This window comes from Scyliorhinus torazame, chromosome 17 (genome assembly GCF_047496885.1).
Source record: "Scyliorhinus torazame isolate Kashiwa2021f chromosome 17, sScyTor2.1, whole genome shotgun sequence".
NCBI classification, from domain to species: domain Eukaryota; kingdom Metazoa; phylum Chordata; class Chondrichthyes; order Carcharhiniformes; family Scyliorhinidae; genus Scyliorhinus; species Scyliorhinus torazame.
In genome coordinates, this window is record NC_092723.1 from 2,674,079 (window position 1) to 2,693,512 (window position 19,434).

General features: G+C 47.8%; 1 protein-coding gene across 1 annotated transcript in view; it reads right to left on the reverse strand.

Moving 5' to 3' along the window:
- Positions 1-19,434, reverse strand: part of LOC140393631 (TBC1 domain family member 30-like) — a 136,726-nt gene that overhangs the window by 24,515 nt on the left and 92,777 nt on the right. The window contains exons 7-8 of the mRNA XM_072479905.1: positions 16,007-16,175; positions 5,869-5,965 (exon numbers count right to left, since the gene is read on the reverse strand). Coding sequence (XP_072336006.1) covers positions 5,869-5,965; positions 16,007-16,175 — 266 coding nt within the window. The remainder of the gene's footprint in view (positions 1-5,868; positions 5,966-16,006; positions 16,176-19,434) is intronic.

The following is a 19,434-nucleotide window of genomic DNA, read 5'->3' on the forward strand; positions in this document are numbered from 1 at the left end:
CCGGGAGGCTCCGGGCCTGCTGCTGCTCCTGGGGGCTCCGGGCCTGCCGCTGCTGCTCCTGGAGGAAGAGCCAGAAGGAACCCAGTCCTCGCCACGGTAACAGGAAGTCTGTCCGGACTGTCGGAGGATAGAATCACGGATTCTTAAATTCAAATCCAAAGGGAAAACCCAAAACAAATTGGCTCTAACTGTGCGGGGGGGGGGGTAACCTCAATCGTAGCGAGGACAAACTAACCCTACCAATCCTAACCATCCATCCCTCTCCTCATTCCGCCTCCACTTGTCTTTCTTTCAAACGAGACGGGGTGACAATGAAGAACATCCCTTCCCCCAATTAGGATGTTTATAAGACACGATGAGGCATAATCACAATTAGGAGTGAAACTGTGCACATTCTCCCCGTGTTTGCGTGGGTTTCGCGCCCACAATCTCGGGCAGGCGGATTGGCCACGCTAAATTGCCCCTTAATTGGGAAAAAAAGAATTGTGTACTCTAAAGATCAAGAGGGAGTAATATTCAGCCTGGATCCCAGTTACCAGTGGTGTACCGCAGGGATCAGTTCTGGGTCCTCTGCTGTTTGTGATTTTCATTAATGACTTGGATGAGGGAGTTGAAGGGTGGGTCAGTAAATTTGCAGGTGATACGAAGATTGGTGGAGTTGTGGATAGTAAGGAGGGCTGTTGTCGGCTGCAAAGAGACATAGATAGGATGCAGAGCTGGGCTGAGAAGTGGCAGATGGAGTTTAACCCTGAAAAGTGAGGTTGTCCATTTTGGAAGGACAAATATGAATGCGGAATACAGGGTTAACGGTAGAGTTCTTGGCAATGTGGAGGAGCAGAGAGATCTTGGGGTCTATGTTCATACATCTTTGAAAGTTGCCACTCAAGTGGATAGAGCTGTGAAGAAGGCCTATGGTGTGCTCGCGTTCATTAACAGAGGGATTGAATTTAAGAGCCGTGAGGTGATGATGCAGCTGTACAAAACTTTGGTAAGGCCACATTTGGAGTACTGTGTACAGTTCTGGTCGCCTCATTTTAGGAAGGATGTGGAAGCTTTGGAAAAGGTGCAAAGAAGATTTACCAGGATGTTGCCTGGAATGGAGAGTAGGTCTTACGAGGAAAGGTTGAGGGTGCTAGGCCTTTTCTCATTAGAACGGAGAAGGATGAGGGGCGACTTGATAGAGGTTTATAAGATGATCAGGGGAATAGATAGAGTAGACAGTCAGAGACTTTTTCCCCAGGTGGAACACACCATTACAAGGGGACATAAATTTAAGGTGAAAGGTGGGAGATATAGGAGGGATATCAGAGGTAGGTTCTTTACCCAGAGAGTAGTGGGGGCATGGAATGCACTGCCTGTGGAAGTAGTTGAGTCGGAAACATTAGGGACCTTCAAGCAGCTGTTGGATAGGTACATGGATTACGGGAAAATGATATAGTGTAGATTTATTTGTTCTTAAGGGCAGCACGGTAGCATTGTGGATAGCACAATTGCTTCACAGATCCATGGTCCCAGGTTCGATTACAGCTTGGGTCATTGTCTGTGCGGAGTCTGCACGTCCTCCCCGTGTCTGCGTGGGTTTCCTCCGGGTGCTCCGGTTTCCTCCCACAGTCCAAAGATGTGCGGGTTAGGTGAATTGGCCAATGATAAATTGCCCTTAATGTCCAAATTGCCCTTGGTGTTGGGTGGAGGTGTTGAGTTTGGGTAGGGTGCTCTTTCCAAGAGTTGGTGCAGAGTCAAGGGGCCGAATGGCCTCCTTATGCACTGTAAATTCAATGATAATCTATGATTAATCTAGGACAAAGGTTCGGCACAACATCGTGGGCCGAAGGGCCTGTTCTGTGCTGCATTTTCTATGTTCTATGTTCTATGTTCCCCCATCCCACCCACACCCCAGCCCACACCCCACCCCAGCCCCCCAGCCCTCACCCCAACCCCCACCCCAGCCCCCATCCCCCATCCCACCCGCACCCCAGCCCACACCCCACCCCAGCCCCCATCCCACCCACACCCCACCCCCAACCCCAGCCCCCATCCCACCCGCACCCCAGCCCACACCCCACCCCAGCCCTCCAGCCCTCACCCCAACCCCCACCCCAGCCCCCATCCCACCCGCACCCCAGCCCACACCCCACCCCCAACCCCAGCCCCATCCCACCCGCACCCCAGCCCACACCCCACCCCAGCCCCCTCAGCCCATCCCCCATCTCACCCGCACCCCAGCCCACACCCCAGCCCCCACCCCAGCCCACACCCCACCCCCAACTCCAGCCCCCATCCCACCCGCACCCCAGCCCACACTCCAACCCCCACCCCAGCCCCCATCCCCCATCCCACCCACACCCCAGCCCACAACCCACCCCAGCCCCCCAGCCCTCACCCCAACCCCCACCCCAGCCCCCATCCCCCATCCCACCCGCACCGCAGCCCACATCCCAGCTCTCAGCCCCCATCCCACCCACACCCCACCCCCAACCCCAGCCCCCATCCCCCATCCCACCCGCACCGCAGCCCACATCCCAGCCCTCAGCCCCAGCCCCCACGAACAAACGAGGAATTCAACCTTTTACCTCAGCTCTTTCTCGCAAAGACACCAACCAAATACTTCCCAGGACACAGAACAAATCATGTTCCCTGAGATAGAAAAACATGAAATGTGCACTCGGACGAAAAGACAGACTAGAAGCTGAGCAGAGCCAGAGGGAACGCAAACACAGCGGTCCCGAGCTCACCTCATGTGACCCCCCTTTACTGTTTAAATATCAGATGGAGAGTGATGAACCTTGTTTTCCACCAGCTCACCCGAATGGCCTGAGGCAGCGACCCTGTCAGGTGGGCAGGTTTCTGGTCATTTCTGAGACCCCATGTCATATCACATTGGAATAAAAATGTGACAGAAATGTCAAATATTTATATTCCCCATTATTTATATAAATGTTTTTTTTAAATTTAGGGTACCCAATTCTTTTTTCCAATTAAGGGGCAATTTAGTGTGGCCAATCCACCTACCCTGCACATCTTTGGGTTGTGGGGGTGAAACCCACGCAGACACGGGGAGAATGTGCAAACTCCACACGGACAGTGACCCAGAGCCGGGATCGAACCTGGGACCTCGGCGCCGTGAGGCAGCAGTGCTAACCACTGCGCCACCGTGCTGCCCCGTTTATATAATAATGAAGGCAATCCCTCTTGATGAAAACTGCTGCTCTAAAACTCTTGTTTGAAATCTGTCGCTCCAGATAACTGCTGCTAACAACTGCAGCCACTCCGAACACAACCTATGAAAATGAATTTGGGAACAATTTTCCGAGGCTGCTCGAGGCAATATATCCCAATGAAGCGGAGTTCCCAGATTTCCACTGTCTTGGGAGTCAGTCCATTGCCTGAAGAATGTTGTCTGTGAAGCAAAATAATCAGAACAACATTTTCAGATGTGACGAAAGAAACATTTCTGCTTATCTTGCTTCCAATGGTTTGTAAACTCGCAGCACAATGTCTCAATCTGTGTGAAATAAGCAGGTCAATGCTGGACAGGAGGTGTGCGCGCTGTGGAGCGTTTGTTGGCTCCAGTTGTTGGGCATAAATCCAATGGCTGATCACCACTGTGGGGCCTGTCAGCAGAGTGAGGTTACGTGCCAACAAGTCTCTACGCGACCTTTACTGCAGCAATGTTTGCATTCAGCGCATTATTGAAGTACTAAGACTCACATATCGTCAGAACATTAGGTATTCCAGTCAGTGATTATTGATCATTAGATATAATTCAATTGTAACGGGGCTTATGAATCCTTCCTTACCAAACAAGAGGAACATCTTCATTCAAAAGATCTATAATAAAATTATCAATAATCTTCAAAAGCTGTTTTTGGACTGGGTGAGGAGCGTGGGTCAGAAAATACAATCGGGCACATGTTAATTTAACAGGTATGGGCCAGGATCTTACATGGGGCAGAATGTCTGCCCCAATGGTGGAAATGTGTGGGAAACCCAGGCCCCATCGGCCCTAGATGCCACTACCTTATTTTACAGTTGTCAGGCAGTTCATCGATTGTAGTCACGGTTTCCACTCCCTCCGAGGGAGAATGCCTTGTCCCCGAGTGCAGCTCCCATTCGGAGGCCTGGCAGCTCCTTCGTCCATAGTCCCAAAGGCGCCGCTGGGAGCAGTGGCCGCTGCTGGAACTGCAGCCGTCCTGGACCAGCCACCTTTCTGCCTGGTGCAGAAAGATGGGCTCAGAAATTGATGGGGCCAATCAAGCCAGCCTGGGGAAGGTGGAAGATGGAGGGGAAGGAGTCGATCATGTGGGCAGGTATCTCTTCTGGCGGGGGCTGGCACTTGGGGTCCTGATGGACTACAGGGTGCTCAAATCGGAGGGACCTCCGCTCGGAGCCCACAGGAAGCTGCCCGGATTCAGAGTGGCCTCCCCAGGTGGGGTACTGCTCAGTCCCCACTAGTAAAACAGTAAAACGGCCAAATTAAAACCAAACTTTATAACCAATTTATCCCAAATTACGACCAGCTTTTGTTGTGGATTTAAATTCCACAAAGAAGAGTTTACCAGAATATTTAAACTTATTTCACAATAAATAATTACAATTGGAAGAGGGCAGTTTTAATTTAATCCAGGTTCTGAATAAATCAAAGGGTATTCAGAGCCACAATTCCAAATATGAATAGAAAAATACAACAAATTTGTAAATATGTCTGAATTAAAGTCAGTGAAAAGGGGAATAACTAGTCAACACAATGTGGTAACAGGCAGGAGACAGAATCTGAAAATGAAAGAGCTTTGCATTCATCGTTCACAATGTGACCTATTGCTTCAGGAGCAATGAAGTCCTTTTGAAGTCTCGTCACTGTTATGGAAACACAGCAGCTCATTTCTGCACAGCAAGCTGCCGCAAACAGTAATGAGTAAATAAGCAGATACGTTCTGCGTTGCTCCGAGTAGTGCCATGGGATTCTCCAGACAGACAACGACAGGACCTGTTTAACGTCTCGTCTAAAAGGCAGCAGCCAGCGCTCCCTCACTGAAATATCAACCTCGATCGATCAGGGCTTCCCAACCTTTGTGCTTCTGAAGCAACTTCCTTCACCCCTCCTCCCGTCTTATAAAAATGTTGCACACCCCCCAGAAACATGTAGACTTTCTTCATAAAAATTAGTCATACAATGAAATATATATTCGGCATTATTTTGTTTGATTCACTTAAACTCCGTTACGTGGTGAAAACCAACAGTTAATTGGTGCACAGCATGAGCATGTCAGGTGGAGCCCTGGATATGAGGCTTATTTATGCTTCAGGCTTCCCGATGCAAAATGGAATATTTGATATATTTCATATATAAAAACTGTCAATTTTCTGGATGTCTGCGTCTCGTGTGACTGACAGCCTGAAGAACCCGACCCGGGCCAGAACCTCTCCCCGCAGAGGGTGTGGGTCTGAGGGGTTCAATGAGCTTCCGTTCTCTTCTTGGCTCTGTGGGCGGTTGCCACAGGCGAGCAGTGGTCAGCCGTGTCAGAGGGCAAAGGCAAAGGTCAAGATTACATGTTCAAGTCTCAGGAATGGGCTTGAACACACAGCCATCCGACTCAGAGATGTCAAAACAATTACTGTGCCAATGAAATGAAATGAAAATCGCTTATTGTCACAAGTCGGCTTCAAATGAAGTTACTGTGAAAAGCCCCTAGTCGCCACATTCCGGCGCCTGTTCGGGGAGGCTGGTACGGGAATTGAACTGTGCTGCTGGCCTGCCTTGGTCTGCTTTCAAAGCCAGCGGTTTAGCCCAGTGCTGAGACTTCTGGCATGGCAGTGCGATACCCTGGGACTGACAAGAAATTAATGGAATTTTGGGTTTAATGCTCTCACCTGCATTAGCTCACTGCAATCCATCAATTTAGTCTCCATCATCTCCTGGCTCAGCCATTGGGAAAGCTCCTCCAGACTTTGACACTTCTTGATCCACCTGTAACATATCAAAGTGCTGTTAACAAAAACCAGCTCATAATAACACAATCTATCTATTCAGACAGATCATACTGTGTTATATTAGCTAGCGACTGCATTGAGATCATAGCGAATGAATGAAGATCATGGCCAGGAACAAGTCACAGCGAAGAATTAACCCCACCTTCCTTCCCAGATGTGAAAACAAAATATTAGAAATGTCACAGTCTGACCAGAATTATTCTTTGCACACAGTATGCCTCGCGAACCTGTGCAGTAAGACTACATTAGAGGTGCCAAATTCAGAGTTTCTTTAATTCTGCAGCCAATGGTAACTTGTAACTCTTCACAGCTTCTGACTTTAACATCTTTAAACTTCGCGCTGTTGATCGAAAAAAACTGAACTTGCCATTTTATATCAGTCATGATGCTCATTTGGAGGGCTGGAGTAGACAGGATGAGCCTTCTACACCGTACAAACTTCACACGGACAGTGACCCGGGGCCGGGACCGAACCCGGGTCCTCAGCGCTGTGAGGCAGCAGTGCTAACCACTGCGCTACCGTGCCGCGGGGTCGGTGCAGACTTGATGGGTCGAATGACCTCCTTTTGCATTGGACGGGTTCTATGTCTGCAGTGCTTCGATTCAGAGTCCTATCCTTATTTCTATGCTTAGCTCTTCTCCCACTTCTCCCAAGTCTTGTCCAGTGGTGACTGTAGTTGCCATCCGTACAGGTCAGCACAGTTACTGTCACCTAGTTTGCCTGCAGTTAGTCGGCTGTCCAGTAGGGAGTGCTCTGGTAGTTGGAGGAACGTTGCTGTCTTCTCGTGGAGGATGTTCCTTAATTAAATCCATATTTTCAACTTGCGCTCAGGACGCAGCAGACCAGCTGCGGAACACCGACAATCACCAGGCAGGAATGTTCCCTTCCAGTCGGGGAACACTTCAGCAGTCAAGGGCTTTCAGCCTCTGATCTCCGGGTAAGCGTTCTCCAAGGCGGCCTTCAGGACGCGCGACAACGCAGAATCGCCGAGCAGAAACTTATAGCCAAGTTCCGCACACATGAGTGCGGCCTCAACCGGGACCTGGGATTCATGTCGCATTACATTCATCCCCCACCATCTGGCCTGCAAAATCCTACCAACTGTCCTGGCTTGGTACAATTCACACCTCTTTAACCTGGGGTTACCCCATCTCTGGATCTGTAAAGATTTAATCACCTGCTCATGCTCGCATTCCAAGCATTGTCTGGCATCTTTGAATCTGTCTATATATATGTTTCTGGAACATACCTCTTCATTCACCTGAGGAAGGAGCAGTGCTCCGAAAGCTAGTGATTCGACACAAACCTGTTGGACTTTAACCTGGTGTTGTAAGACTTCGTACTGTGCTCTCCCCAGTCCAACGCCGGCATCTCAACATCTTAATTAAATGTATCACAGCTCGTTCTCTTTTGGGAGCTGGAGCTTGTTCGTCAGTTCCCCCAGGGTCGCAATCCTGCCGTCTATGTATAGGTCCCCTACCGTCAGTGTCCCTTCATCCTGTCTCCACCTTTTGAAGAAGGCGTCTATGATTACCAGGGTGAATTTATGGTTCTTGCAGATAGGGGCCATGGTGGACATTGCAACAGGACGAGGTGGTGCCTGAGTTGATTCCACGTCCTCAGCTTGGGCACCACCACCGGGCTTCGTGAGTACTTGGCTGGGGGAATGGGAGTGGGGCCGAGACCAGAAGGATGTCCCCGTACAGGAGCTCTCCTCCACTCTTACCCACTCCGCTCCCAGCTCCTTTATCCACTCCGCTCCCGGCTCCTTTACCCACCCCGTACTCTCTCTGCGGTGGCTGCCCAGTGCTAGAGTTGGAGATTCGGAAGTGCCAGGCCCCCCATGTTTCTACGACTTTGTAGGACCCACTTGTGGATGCTAGGGTTCTTCCTGCGCCCAGGGAGACGATCACTTCTGGTGTCTCCTCCCCCTGTTGGGTCATGATCACGTTATGTAGGTGTCTGATGTTTGCCGTTAGTTGTCTGTCCTTGACAAAGCCCGTCTGACTCTCTGCAACTACCTCTGGCTCGCAACTCTCCAGTCGCCTCGCGAGGGCCTTCGCCAAGTGTCAGTATTCAGGAGCGAAATAGGTCTGTATGACCCGCACTCCATCGGGACTTTATCTTTTTTAGGGATCAGCGATATCAAGGCCTGTGCCAGTGTGGGGGGTCGGGTTCCTCTCGATAGTGAGTCATTGAATATCTCCCGCGGATGCAGGGCCAGTGCTGCCGCAAATCTTTTATAGCAGTCCACCGAGAATTCGTCTGGACCCAGTGCCTTCGCCAACTACATGGAGTCGATATTCTCCATGACTTCCCCCAGCTCTAGTGGTGATTCCAGTCCCTGGCCGTCGAGGAACTATCTCATCTCTGAGTCCCCCTCTGGAGGCTCGGAGATGCACAGCTCTCGGTAGAAAGTCGTCAAGGCCTGATTGACCTTATTTGGCGTCGTGCTAACTTGCCGTTCCTGTCTTTCGGCTGCACTATTTCCCTCATGGCTGCTGTTTTCTAAGCTGGTGAGCCAGCAGACAGCTGGCTTTGTCTCCGTGTTCATAAAAGGAGCAATAGTGATCTTAATAGTATAATTTAACGGACTTGAGAGGAACTAAAGCCATCAGTGGCGTTGAAATTTGACTTGGTTGTGCTGCAAAAGGGGAGGTATCAAATCTGCCGCCCATTATATATCCCATCTAATATTCATTTCTCATTAGCTCAGGAAGTGGATGGCCAATTTCATCCCTCACTCCCAGAACCCCAGCAAACACACAGCCATGTTTCAGCATCTTACAGAACAGCTCTGAGTGTGTCTAAAAAAGCAATGGCTACCTGTGCTGTGTTATGCTGCTTCGGATAACACAGGCTGCTACTTGATGCAGTCTTAACTAAAGGATGCTCCAGACTCTGAAATGAGTTCAACGTGTTTATTGAACTATTAACACAGTTCTCAAATGAGTTCGACTCTCTGCTAATCTAACTGTAGTAACTCCGTCTAACTGTAGCAGCTTGCTCTAAGCCACGTGCTGGGGTGTGATGCTGCTGACCAACCCTGTCTAACTCTCTCGATGTCTGTCTGTGGAAAGAGGCAGGGTGTGAGTGCCTCATCCTTTTTATAGTGTTTATGTCATGCCCCCTTGTGGTGATGCCACCTCTGAGTGTCCGGACTGCCCATTGGTTGTGTCCTATTCTGAGTGTTCATTGGTTGCATGTTTGCATATCATGACAACCTAAACACTCTAATAGAAGTTTCATGAACTTCTGAACTTTATCAACAATAATCAATACTAAAAACTCCCGTCTGTTGTGGGCTATCTTTTCCAAAAAGTAAAATTTCTGAGATGGGGAGTGGGTTGGGGCTCCCTGAAAGGGGAAACCATTTTATGGTTTCCTCTTCCCTCTCCCTACTTTACAATAAAAATTAGATCAAAAAAAATAAATAATCAATAATAAATTCAAGGGCTGACTTTGCCACACATTCTGGTGAAGTGTCTTCCCTGTAGGTTTCCCATTTCAGGAATTCTTGCGTGCTGCCCACAACTGTCTGCCCATGGTGGAAGTTAAAGTTTCCTGGTGCTATATTGAGCACTTGTAAACAAATCTATTTTGTGACTTGGATATCGAAAAGGGGAGTTTATCGCCATCCCAAGGATTCCGAGATATTGCTGGAAGCCATTCCTGAAAATACTTTGTTTTTACACTTTCTGCTTTAAGAGTTTATATTGGGCACACAGGAGGAGGTGCTGCTGAAATGACGACTGTTCACTGTTTGGGAGACCCTGGGCCACATTTTGGGTCCACAGCTGCAGTTAGGGTTCCTGTCCCTTTAAAGGATGAAGGTAGTTCAGTCTCTGCAGCGCCACTGGGAGCAGTGGCCACTGCTGAGATTACACCCAGTTGAGAGACGCAAGGAAGGACCCCATCCTTGGAGCCATGTTCAGTGGCGTTAGTAAAGAGTACGGGGGTGGGTCTGGTGAGGGCGACCATTGCTGCAGGGGGGCCCCTGTGGGATTACGAGGGTCCCACCCCATGGCCACCAGGGTTTCTCGAAAGGCTCAGTTGTCGCTGGTAAAATTCCTTGGCTGGGCACTCTAATGGCATAATTGGTCTTTGGGCAAGAGGGCTGTCCTACACTATCCCTGCCATTGGCAGAATGCCATGGCAGTGGGAAAGGAATGGGCATTCCACCCTCTATCCTGCCCTCGCCACCTTACTGGCCCCACACCCTCATCGTTCCACCCAACCCAGCCACATCTATTGAATACAGAACGAATCGGCTTATCTACCCATTTTAATTCATCTGCCAACCAAATCCTTGCAATAAATTCCACTGCAAAACCTTTTTAACATAATCCTTGTTTCCAAGATCTTTTTTTATGTCATAATTACACGAGGATTTTCATCACCAATTAGATGCCCTGAAAATTAAGATAATTTGTCCAAGTGATTATTACAATTTTCCGACAATACAACACTGCTGTGACACTGAAATCTATTTAACGGTGTCAGTATAATTATTTGTTAGCAGCTCACTGAATTATCATAGAACAGAATGATACTTATAATCTAATTGAGATTGGCATTGATTGCTTCACGTTCTGGGAGCAAAATTCAGTGGCAGAAGTGTACAAACTATTTAGGAATTAGAAAGAGGTCTCAGTATTTGGCATGATGGATTTGTTGCTTACTTATACATTGAGAATAAATCAGAAAAAGTCGGAATGCAGGTTCAGCAAGTAATTAGGAAGACAAGGGGAATATCGGTCTTTGGTGCAAAGAGGATGAAGCACAATGGGTCAAAACCTGGACCTCCCTGCCTAACAGCACAGTGGGTGTACCTACACCCACAGGGACAGCAGCAGTTTAAGAAGGCAGCTCACCACCACCTTCTCAAGGGTAACTAGGAATGGGCAATAAATATTAGCCTAGCCAGTGACGCCGGCACCCCAAGAATGAGAATCTAAAGTGCCATTCAGCCCATCGAGTCTGCACTGCCCTTCTGAACGAGCACCCTATCTAGACCCACATTCCCTCCCTAACTCTAACCCTACCCCTGTAATCCCAACTAAGCTTTTGGACACTAGAACATAGAACAATACAGCGCAGTACAGGCCCTTCGGCCCACGATGTTGCACCGAAATAAAAGCCATCTAACCTACACTATGCCATTATCATCCATATGTTTATCCAATAAACTTTTAAATGCCCTCAATGTTGGTGAGTTCACTACTGTAGCAGGTAGGGCATTCCACGGCCTCACTACTCTTTGCGTAAAGAACCTACCTCTGACCTCTGTCCTATATCTATTACCCTTCAGTTTAAAGCTATGTCCCCTCGTGCCAGCCATTTCCATCCGCGGGAGAAGGCTCTCACTGTCCACCCTATCTAACCCCCTGATCATTTTGTATGCCTCTATTAAGTCTCCTCTTAACCTTCTTCTCTCCAACGAAAACAACCTCAAGTCCATCAGCCTTTCCTCATAAGATTTTCCCTCCATACCAGGCAACATCCTGGTAAATCTCCTCTGCACCCGCGCCAAAGCCTCCACGTCCTTCCTATAATGTGGTAACCAGAACTGTACGCAATACTCCAAATGCGGCCGTACCAGAGTTCTGTACAGCTGCAACATGGCCTCCTGACTCCGGAACTCAATCCCTCTTCCAATAAAGGCCAACACTCCATAGGCCTTCTTCACAACCCTATCAACCTGGGTGGCAACTTTCAGGGATCTATGTACATGGACACCTAGATCCCTCTGCTCATCCACACTTTCAAGAACTTTACCATTAGCCAAATATTCCGCATTCCTGTTATTCCTTCCAAAGTGAATCACCTCACACTTCTCTACATTAAACTCCATTTGCCACCTCTCAGCCCAGCTCTGCAGCTTATCTATATCCCTCTGTAACCTGCTACATCCTTCCACACTATCGACAACACCACCGACTTTAGTATCGTCTGCAAATTTACTCACCCCTTCTGCGCCTTCCTCTAGGTCATTGATAAAAATGACAAACAGCAACGGCCCCAGAACAGATCCTTGTGGTACTCCACTTGTGACTGAGCTCCATTCTGAACATTTCCCATCAACCACCACCCTCTGTCTTCTTTCAGCTAGCCAATTTCTGATCCACATCTCTAAATCACCCTCAATCCCCAGCCTCCGTATTTTCTGCAATAGCCTACCGTGGGGAACCTTATCAAACGCTTTGCTGAAATCCATATACACCACATCAACTGCTCTACCCTCGTCTACCTGTTCAGTCACCTTCTCAAAGAACTCGATAAGGTTTGTGAGGCATGACCTACCCTTCGCAAAGCCATGTTGACTATCCCTGATCATATTATTCCTATCTAGATGATTATAAATCTTGTCTCTTATAATCCCCTCCAAGACTTTACCCACTACAGACGTGAGGCTCACTGGTCTGTAGTTGCCGGGGTTGTCTCTGCTCCCCTTTTTGAACAAAGGGACCACATTTGCTATCCTCCAGTCCTCTGGCACTATTCCTGTAGCAACTAAGGGGCAATTTAGCATGGCCAATCCACCTAACCTGCACATCTTTGGAAAGTGGGAGGAAACCGGAGCACCCGGAGGAAACCCACGCAGACACTGGGAGGATGTGCAGACTCCACACAAGGTCGGAATTGAGCCCGGCTCCTTGGCGCAGTGACCACTGCTAACCACTGTGCCACCCATATTGAACAAATGTGGGGAGGTCTCACTACAACCATGTCCTTCTTAGGTAGTAATTCAGGGTCTTGCTTCAACTTCACTTTGATGGGTTCTTAGATGGCTAATAAATCCAATGCATAATCTGCACTTAAAAGCAAATTAGTGCGGATGCTGCAATCTGCACCCTCTGAGCTGCCACGTGAGGGGCAGGTGGTAAGTGCCGGGTAGACGGGTTGTTTGGAAGTTTCCGCACAGCCCACCAACACCGTGCCTCTTCACATTCCCGATGAAATCTCTGCCTTCCCAAAACAACTACTTTGGTCAGTCACAAGCCAGGGTGCCTCATGATGTTTTCAGGACATCCCTAAAACATTTTTGTCATCCTCCCGGGAATCTCCTGAGTTGAGAGTAGAGCAACAGATTCAGGAGTCTTGTGTCAGGCACATGAATGACTGGGCAGCACGGTAGCATTGTGGTTAGCACAATTGCTTCACAGCTCCAGGGTCCCAGGTTCGATTCCGGCTTGGGTCACTGTCTGTGCGGAGTCTGCACATCCTCCCCGTGTGTGCGTGGGTTTTCTCCGGGTGCTCCGGTTTCCTCCCACAGTCCAAAGATGTGCAGGTTAGGTGGATTGGCCGTGATAAATTGCCCCTTCGTGTCCAAAATTGCCCTTAGTATAGGGTGGGGTTACTGGGTTATGGGGATAGGGTGGAGGCATGGACCTTGGGTAGAGTGCTCTTTCCAAGAGCTGGCGCAGACTCGATGGGCCGAATGGCCTCCCTCTGCACTGTAAATTCTATGAACTTCTATGCCCCAGCCAGGGGAGTTGGTTTTGAGTTATCAGCGCCTGGATGCTGGGTTCGTTGGTTTGGGAGAGGATACTGTTGTTTGACCACCTTTCCTGATCTTGTGAAGACATCACTGGTGGTGCTTCCCCAGTGTTTTGAGGTGCCTTTTGGAGGGTGGCCAAGTCTCTGAAGCAAGTAGAAGATTGGGGATCACTGCTGCTTGGTAAAACAGGACTTTAGTCCTGGCTTTGAGATGCTGGTCCTAAAATATTCTTTACCTCAGTCAGCTTATGGCTGGGTTGGCACATTGGATGTGATGATCAATTTTGCCATCTGTATGTGGCCTCGAGAGGAGGCCCCAAGACACGAAAATGGTCTACGTTTCCCAGGATCTCAGCATTGATCTTAAAAGAGCTGCTCGTGCCATGGGCAAGCCTGCACCTCGAGCCCCACATCAGGATTGATTTGGTCTCCTGATTGAAGGTGGAATATCGCTGCATTAGAAGTAGTTCAGAGAAGGTTGTCTGGGCTGATTCCTGGGATTAAGGGATAGTTTTCTGAGGAAATGTTAAGCAGGTTGGGCCAATACTAATTGGAGTTTAGAGGGAGGAGATATAATCTTATTGAAACACAAAGGATTCTGGGGGGGCTTAACAGGGTAGATGCTGTGGGAATGATTCCCCGAGTGGGCGTATCCAAAATCAGGGGATTCCCATTTAAGGTGAAGAGGAATTTCTTCTCTCAATAATTCCCATCCCTGTGAGCTGTGGAGCTGCGGGTCATTGAATATGTTCGAGGTGGAAATGGGCAGGTTTCTGATGGTTCTGTGGAACAGGCAGGAAAATGGATTTACGGCAACAGTCAGACCAGCCAAGATGTTATTGACCGGCAGGGCAGGCTTCGGGCCTACTCCTGCTCCGAGTTACTATTTGTTATGCTGATCCAACACAGATAGAATTTAGAGGCAACATCATGTCATTTCACACTGATATTATTATCTATGAAAGAATGTTAAAAAAATGCCTGGATCAACCTGAAGAAGCTCATATAATAATAATCGCTTATTGTCACAAGTGGGCTTCAATGAAGTTACTGTGAAAAGCCCCTAGTGACCACATTCCAGCGCCTGTTCAGGGAGGCCGGTACGGGAATTGAACCCGCGCTGTTGGCCTTGTTCTGCATTAGAAGCTAGCTGTTTAGCCCACTGTGCTAAACCAGCCCTGCAGTTTGTATAAATACTGTGGCTACAAGAGTAGATCAGAAGGTGGGAATTATGAGGTAAGCAACTCACCTCCTGACTCTCTGAAGTCTGTCCACCATCTACAAGGCACAAGTCAGTGTGATGGAATACTCTCTACTTGCCTGGATGAGTGCAGCGCCAACAACACTCAAGAAACTCAACACCATCCAAGACAAAGCAGCCCCACTTGCAGTGGGCACAGAATTGATGGTGTACAGAAACTCTCCTTCACTTCAAGTTATTCTAATAGAGCTCCGATTATCCAGCCCCTTCACTACACCTCAGTGGACCATTCCACTGATTCTTGGAGCTACTAGATTCAGCACGTCCAGAGAAATGAAGCAATCAGACAAGGAGAACTGTTCCACCCTTTGGTTCCTGGCATTGACTCGGAGCAGCGCTGACTAAAAGTACAGAGAAAGCAGCAAACCAGATTGTGCTGACAGAAGGCAGGGCTGAGGCTGAAAAAGGAAGATGTGGTTCAAACAGATTTGGTAGAATATTCAAAGTCATAGCAATGCACAGGATACACTGAAGAGAAACAGGCCATTGGGCCCTAACCGTCCGTGCCAGTATTCATCCACCATCACACCTCCTCCCATCTTTACTCATCTAAACCGTTCGGCGAAACCCTCGATTCCCATCTCCCTCATGTACTTCCCAGTATCCCCTTAAATACATTGATACACTGGTTAGCACTGCTGCCTCACGCCGCCAAGGACCCGGGTCACTGTCCGTGTGGAGTTTGCACATTCTCCCCATGTGTACGTGGGTCTCAGCCCCACAAACCAAAGATGTGCAGTGTAGGTGGATTGGCCACGCTAAATTGCCCCTTAATTGGAAAAAAAGAATTGGGTACTCTACATTTATTTTAAAATAAAACATTTATACAATTCGCTTCAACCATTCCCTGTGGAAGTGAGTTCGATAATTTCCCCATTCTTCAGATAAAGAGGTTTTGTTCTGAATCTCTGATTGGGTTTCTTTGTGATTGTCCTATACTGACGGCATCTCCTCCAGCTCTTCCCCACGAGAGGAAACATTCTCTATCCCCTCCGTCAAAATCTTTCAGATAATTTTAAAGATCTCTACTCGCTCAGATCCACAGACCTCTTTTTCAAAAGACAGGACTCCCTGCCTGATATGTGTACCCACACATTCTTTATATCATCCTCGTAAAACTTGCTTTTTTATAATCTGCTGACCAGAACAAACATGGCGTATTTGCAGTCTAACCAATCCAAACCATCGCCTCTCAACTCTTCATTTCAGAACAATGGAAGGTTTTAGATAAAGGAAACCAATTGGCAGCTACTCACTCTCCAAGCTGAGTCCATAATGCCAGCGCCACTCGAAGCAGCACCTCTGACCCCTCAAACAAGATGGCATCCCAAACCCGGAGGATGGTCTCTTTGGGAAAGCAGGAAGTGAAGAGAGTCAGAAACCACTGCATGGTGGTGACGCTGGTCACTGGCAGCCGGCACCTCTCTGTTTGGGAACAAAATTGATGGTTTGAAATGTTTTTTACCAGAAAAGGTAACAATGATAACACAAAGTCAGAGGACTGTGTTTCTTCTCATCCCGTTTTACACTTTCCTCAAATTCAGAAACCATAAAACTTTTATTTTTCTTTATTCTTTCGAAATGAAATGAAACGAAATGAAAGTCGCTTATTGTCACAAATAGGCTTCAATGAAGTTACTGTGAAAAGCCCCTAGTCGCCACATTCCGGTCCCTGTTCAGGTAGGCTGGTAGGGGAATTGAACCGTGTTGCTGGCCTGCCTTGGTCTGCTTTAAAGGTCAGCGATTTAGCCCTGTGCTAAACCAGACCCTTTCCGAAGGATGTGGGCATTGCTGACGAGGCGATCACTCAGCCTAATTACCCTTGAACTGAGTGTTACACTGGGCCATTTCAGAGGGTAGTTAAGAGTCAGCCACATTGCCATGGGTCTGAAGTCACATATAGGCCAGACCAGGTGAGGACGACAGATTTGCTTTACGAACAGGTGTTAGTGATGGGTTTTTACAACAATCGATGACAATCGCCTGGCACCATTACTGAGGATGACCATTTTTATTAATTAAATTCTCTCAGCTGCTATGGTGGGATTTGAACCCATGTCTCCCGTGCATTAGCCTGAGCCTCGAGATTACTAGTCCACTGACATTACTACTTTCCACTGTCCCCTCCGCCAGCTCACTAACTGCCCTCCAGCTTTAAACAGGGGTAAATCTTTGCTGGCTGAGTGGAACCCCCACCAATTTAACTAAAACAAAATACTGCTATTATTTTATGCACTACCCGCGCCACTTTTCTGCCCCGACCCTGTACGGAACAAGGTAGATGAGCTTGTGGCCCAGATTGTGACTGGCAGGTATGATGTGGTAGGCATCACAGAGACGTGGTTGCAGGGGGTTCAGGACTGGCATTTAAACATCCAGGGATTCACAACCTATCGAAAAGACAGAGAGGTGGGCAGAGGGGGCGGGGTTGCCTTGTTAATTAGGAATGAAATTAAATCAATAGCACTAAACGACATAGGGTCAGATGATGTGGAGTCTGTGTGGGTAGAGTTGAGGAACCACAAAGGCAAAAAAAACATAATGGGAGTTATGTACAGGCCTAACAGTGGTCAGGACCAGGGGCACAAAATGCACCACGAAATAGAAAGTGCATGTCAGAAAGGCAAGGTCACAGTGATCATGGGGGACTTCAATATGCAGGTGGACTGGGTAAATAATGCTGCCAGTGGACCCAAGGAAAGGGAATTCATTGAATGCTTACAGGAGGGCTTTTTGGAACAGCTTGTAATGGAGCCCAACGAGGGAACAGGCCATTCTGGACTTAGTGTTATGTAATGAGCCAGACTTGATTAAAGATCTTAAAGTAAGGGAGCACTTCAGAGGCAGTGATCATAATATGGTCGAATTCAATCTCCAATTTGAAAGAAAGAAGGTAGAATCAGATGTAAAGGTGTTACAGTTAAATAAAGGTAACTACAGGGGCATGAGGGAGAAACTGACGAAAATCAACTGGGAGCAGAGCCTAGTGGGAAAGACAGTAGAACAGCAATGGCAGGAGTTTCTGGGAGTAATTGAGGACACAGTACAGAGGTTCATCCCAAAGAAAAGAAAGGTTATCAGAGGGAGGATTAGGCAGCCATGGCTGACAAAGGAAGTTAGGGAATGCATCAAAGCAAAAGAGAAAGCCTATAATGTGGCAAAGAGTAGTGGGAAGTCAGAAGATTGGGAAGACTACAAAAACAAACAGAGGATAACAAAGAGAGAAATAAGGAAAGAGAGGATCAAATTTGAAGGTAGGCTAGCCAGTAACATTAGGAATGATAGTAAAAGTTTCTTTAAATACATTAAAAACAAACGGGAGGCAAAAGTTGACATTGGGCCGCTCCAAAATGACGCTGGTAATTTTGTGATGGGAGACAAGGAAATAGCTGAGGAACTGAATAAGTACTTTGCGTCAGTCTTCACAGTAGAAGACATGAGTAATATCCCAACAATTCCGGAGAGTCAGGGGGCAGAGTTGAATATGGTAGCCATCACAAAGGAGAAAGTGCTAGAGAAACTAAGAGGTCTAAAAATTGATAAATCCCCGGGCCCAGATGGGCTACATCCTAGAGTTCTAAAGGAGATAGCTGAAGAAATAGTGGAGGCGTTAGTTATGATCTTTCAAAAGTCACTGGAGTCAGGGAAAGTCCCAGAGGATTGGAAAATCGCTGTTGTAACCCCCCTGTTCAAGAAGGGAACAAGGAAAAAGATGGAAAATTATAGGCCAATTAGCCTAACCTTGGTTGTTGGCAAGATTCTAGAATCCATTGCTAAGGATGAGATTTCTAAATTCTTGGAAGTGCAGGGTCGGATTAGGACAAGTCAGCATGGATTTAGTAAGGGGAGGTCGTGCCTGACAAACCTGTTAGAGTTCTTTGAAGAGATAACAAATAGGTTAGACCAAGGAGAGCAATGGATGTTATCTATCTTGACTTCCAAAAGGCCTTTGATAAGGTGCCTCATGGGAGACTGCTGAGTAAAATAAGGGCCCATGGTATTCGAGGCAAGGTCCTAACATGGGTTGACGATTGGCTGTCAGGCAGAAGGCAGAGAGTTGGGATAAAAGGTTCTTTTTCGGAATGGCAACCGGTGATGAGTGGTGTCCCGCAGGGTTCAGTGTTGGGGCCACAGCTGTTCTCTTTATATATTAACGATCTAGATGACGGGACTGGGGGCATTCTGGCTAAGTTTGCCGATGATACAAAGATAGGTGGAGGGGCAGGTAGTATGGAGGAGATGGGGACGCTGCAGAAAGATTTAGACAGTTTAGGAGAGTGGTCCAAGAAATGGCTGATGAAATTCAACGTGGGCAAGTGTGAGGTCTTGCACTTTGGAAAAAAGAATAGAGGCATGGACTATTTTCTAAACGGTGACAAAATTCATAATGCTGAAGTGCAAAGGGACTTGGGAGTCCTAGTCCAGGATTCTCTAAAGGTAAACTTGCAGGTTGAGTCCGTAATTAAGAAAACAAATGCAATGTTGTCATTCATCTCAAGAGGCTTGTAATATAAAAGCAGGGATGTACTTCTGAAGCTTTATAAAGCATTAGTTAGGCCCCATTTAGAATACTGTGAGCAATTTTGGGCCCCACACCTCAGGAAGGACATACTGGCACTGGAGCGGGTCCAGCGGAGATTCACACGGATGATCCCAGGAATGGTAGGCCTAACATACGATGAAC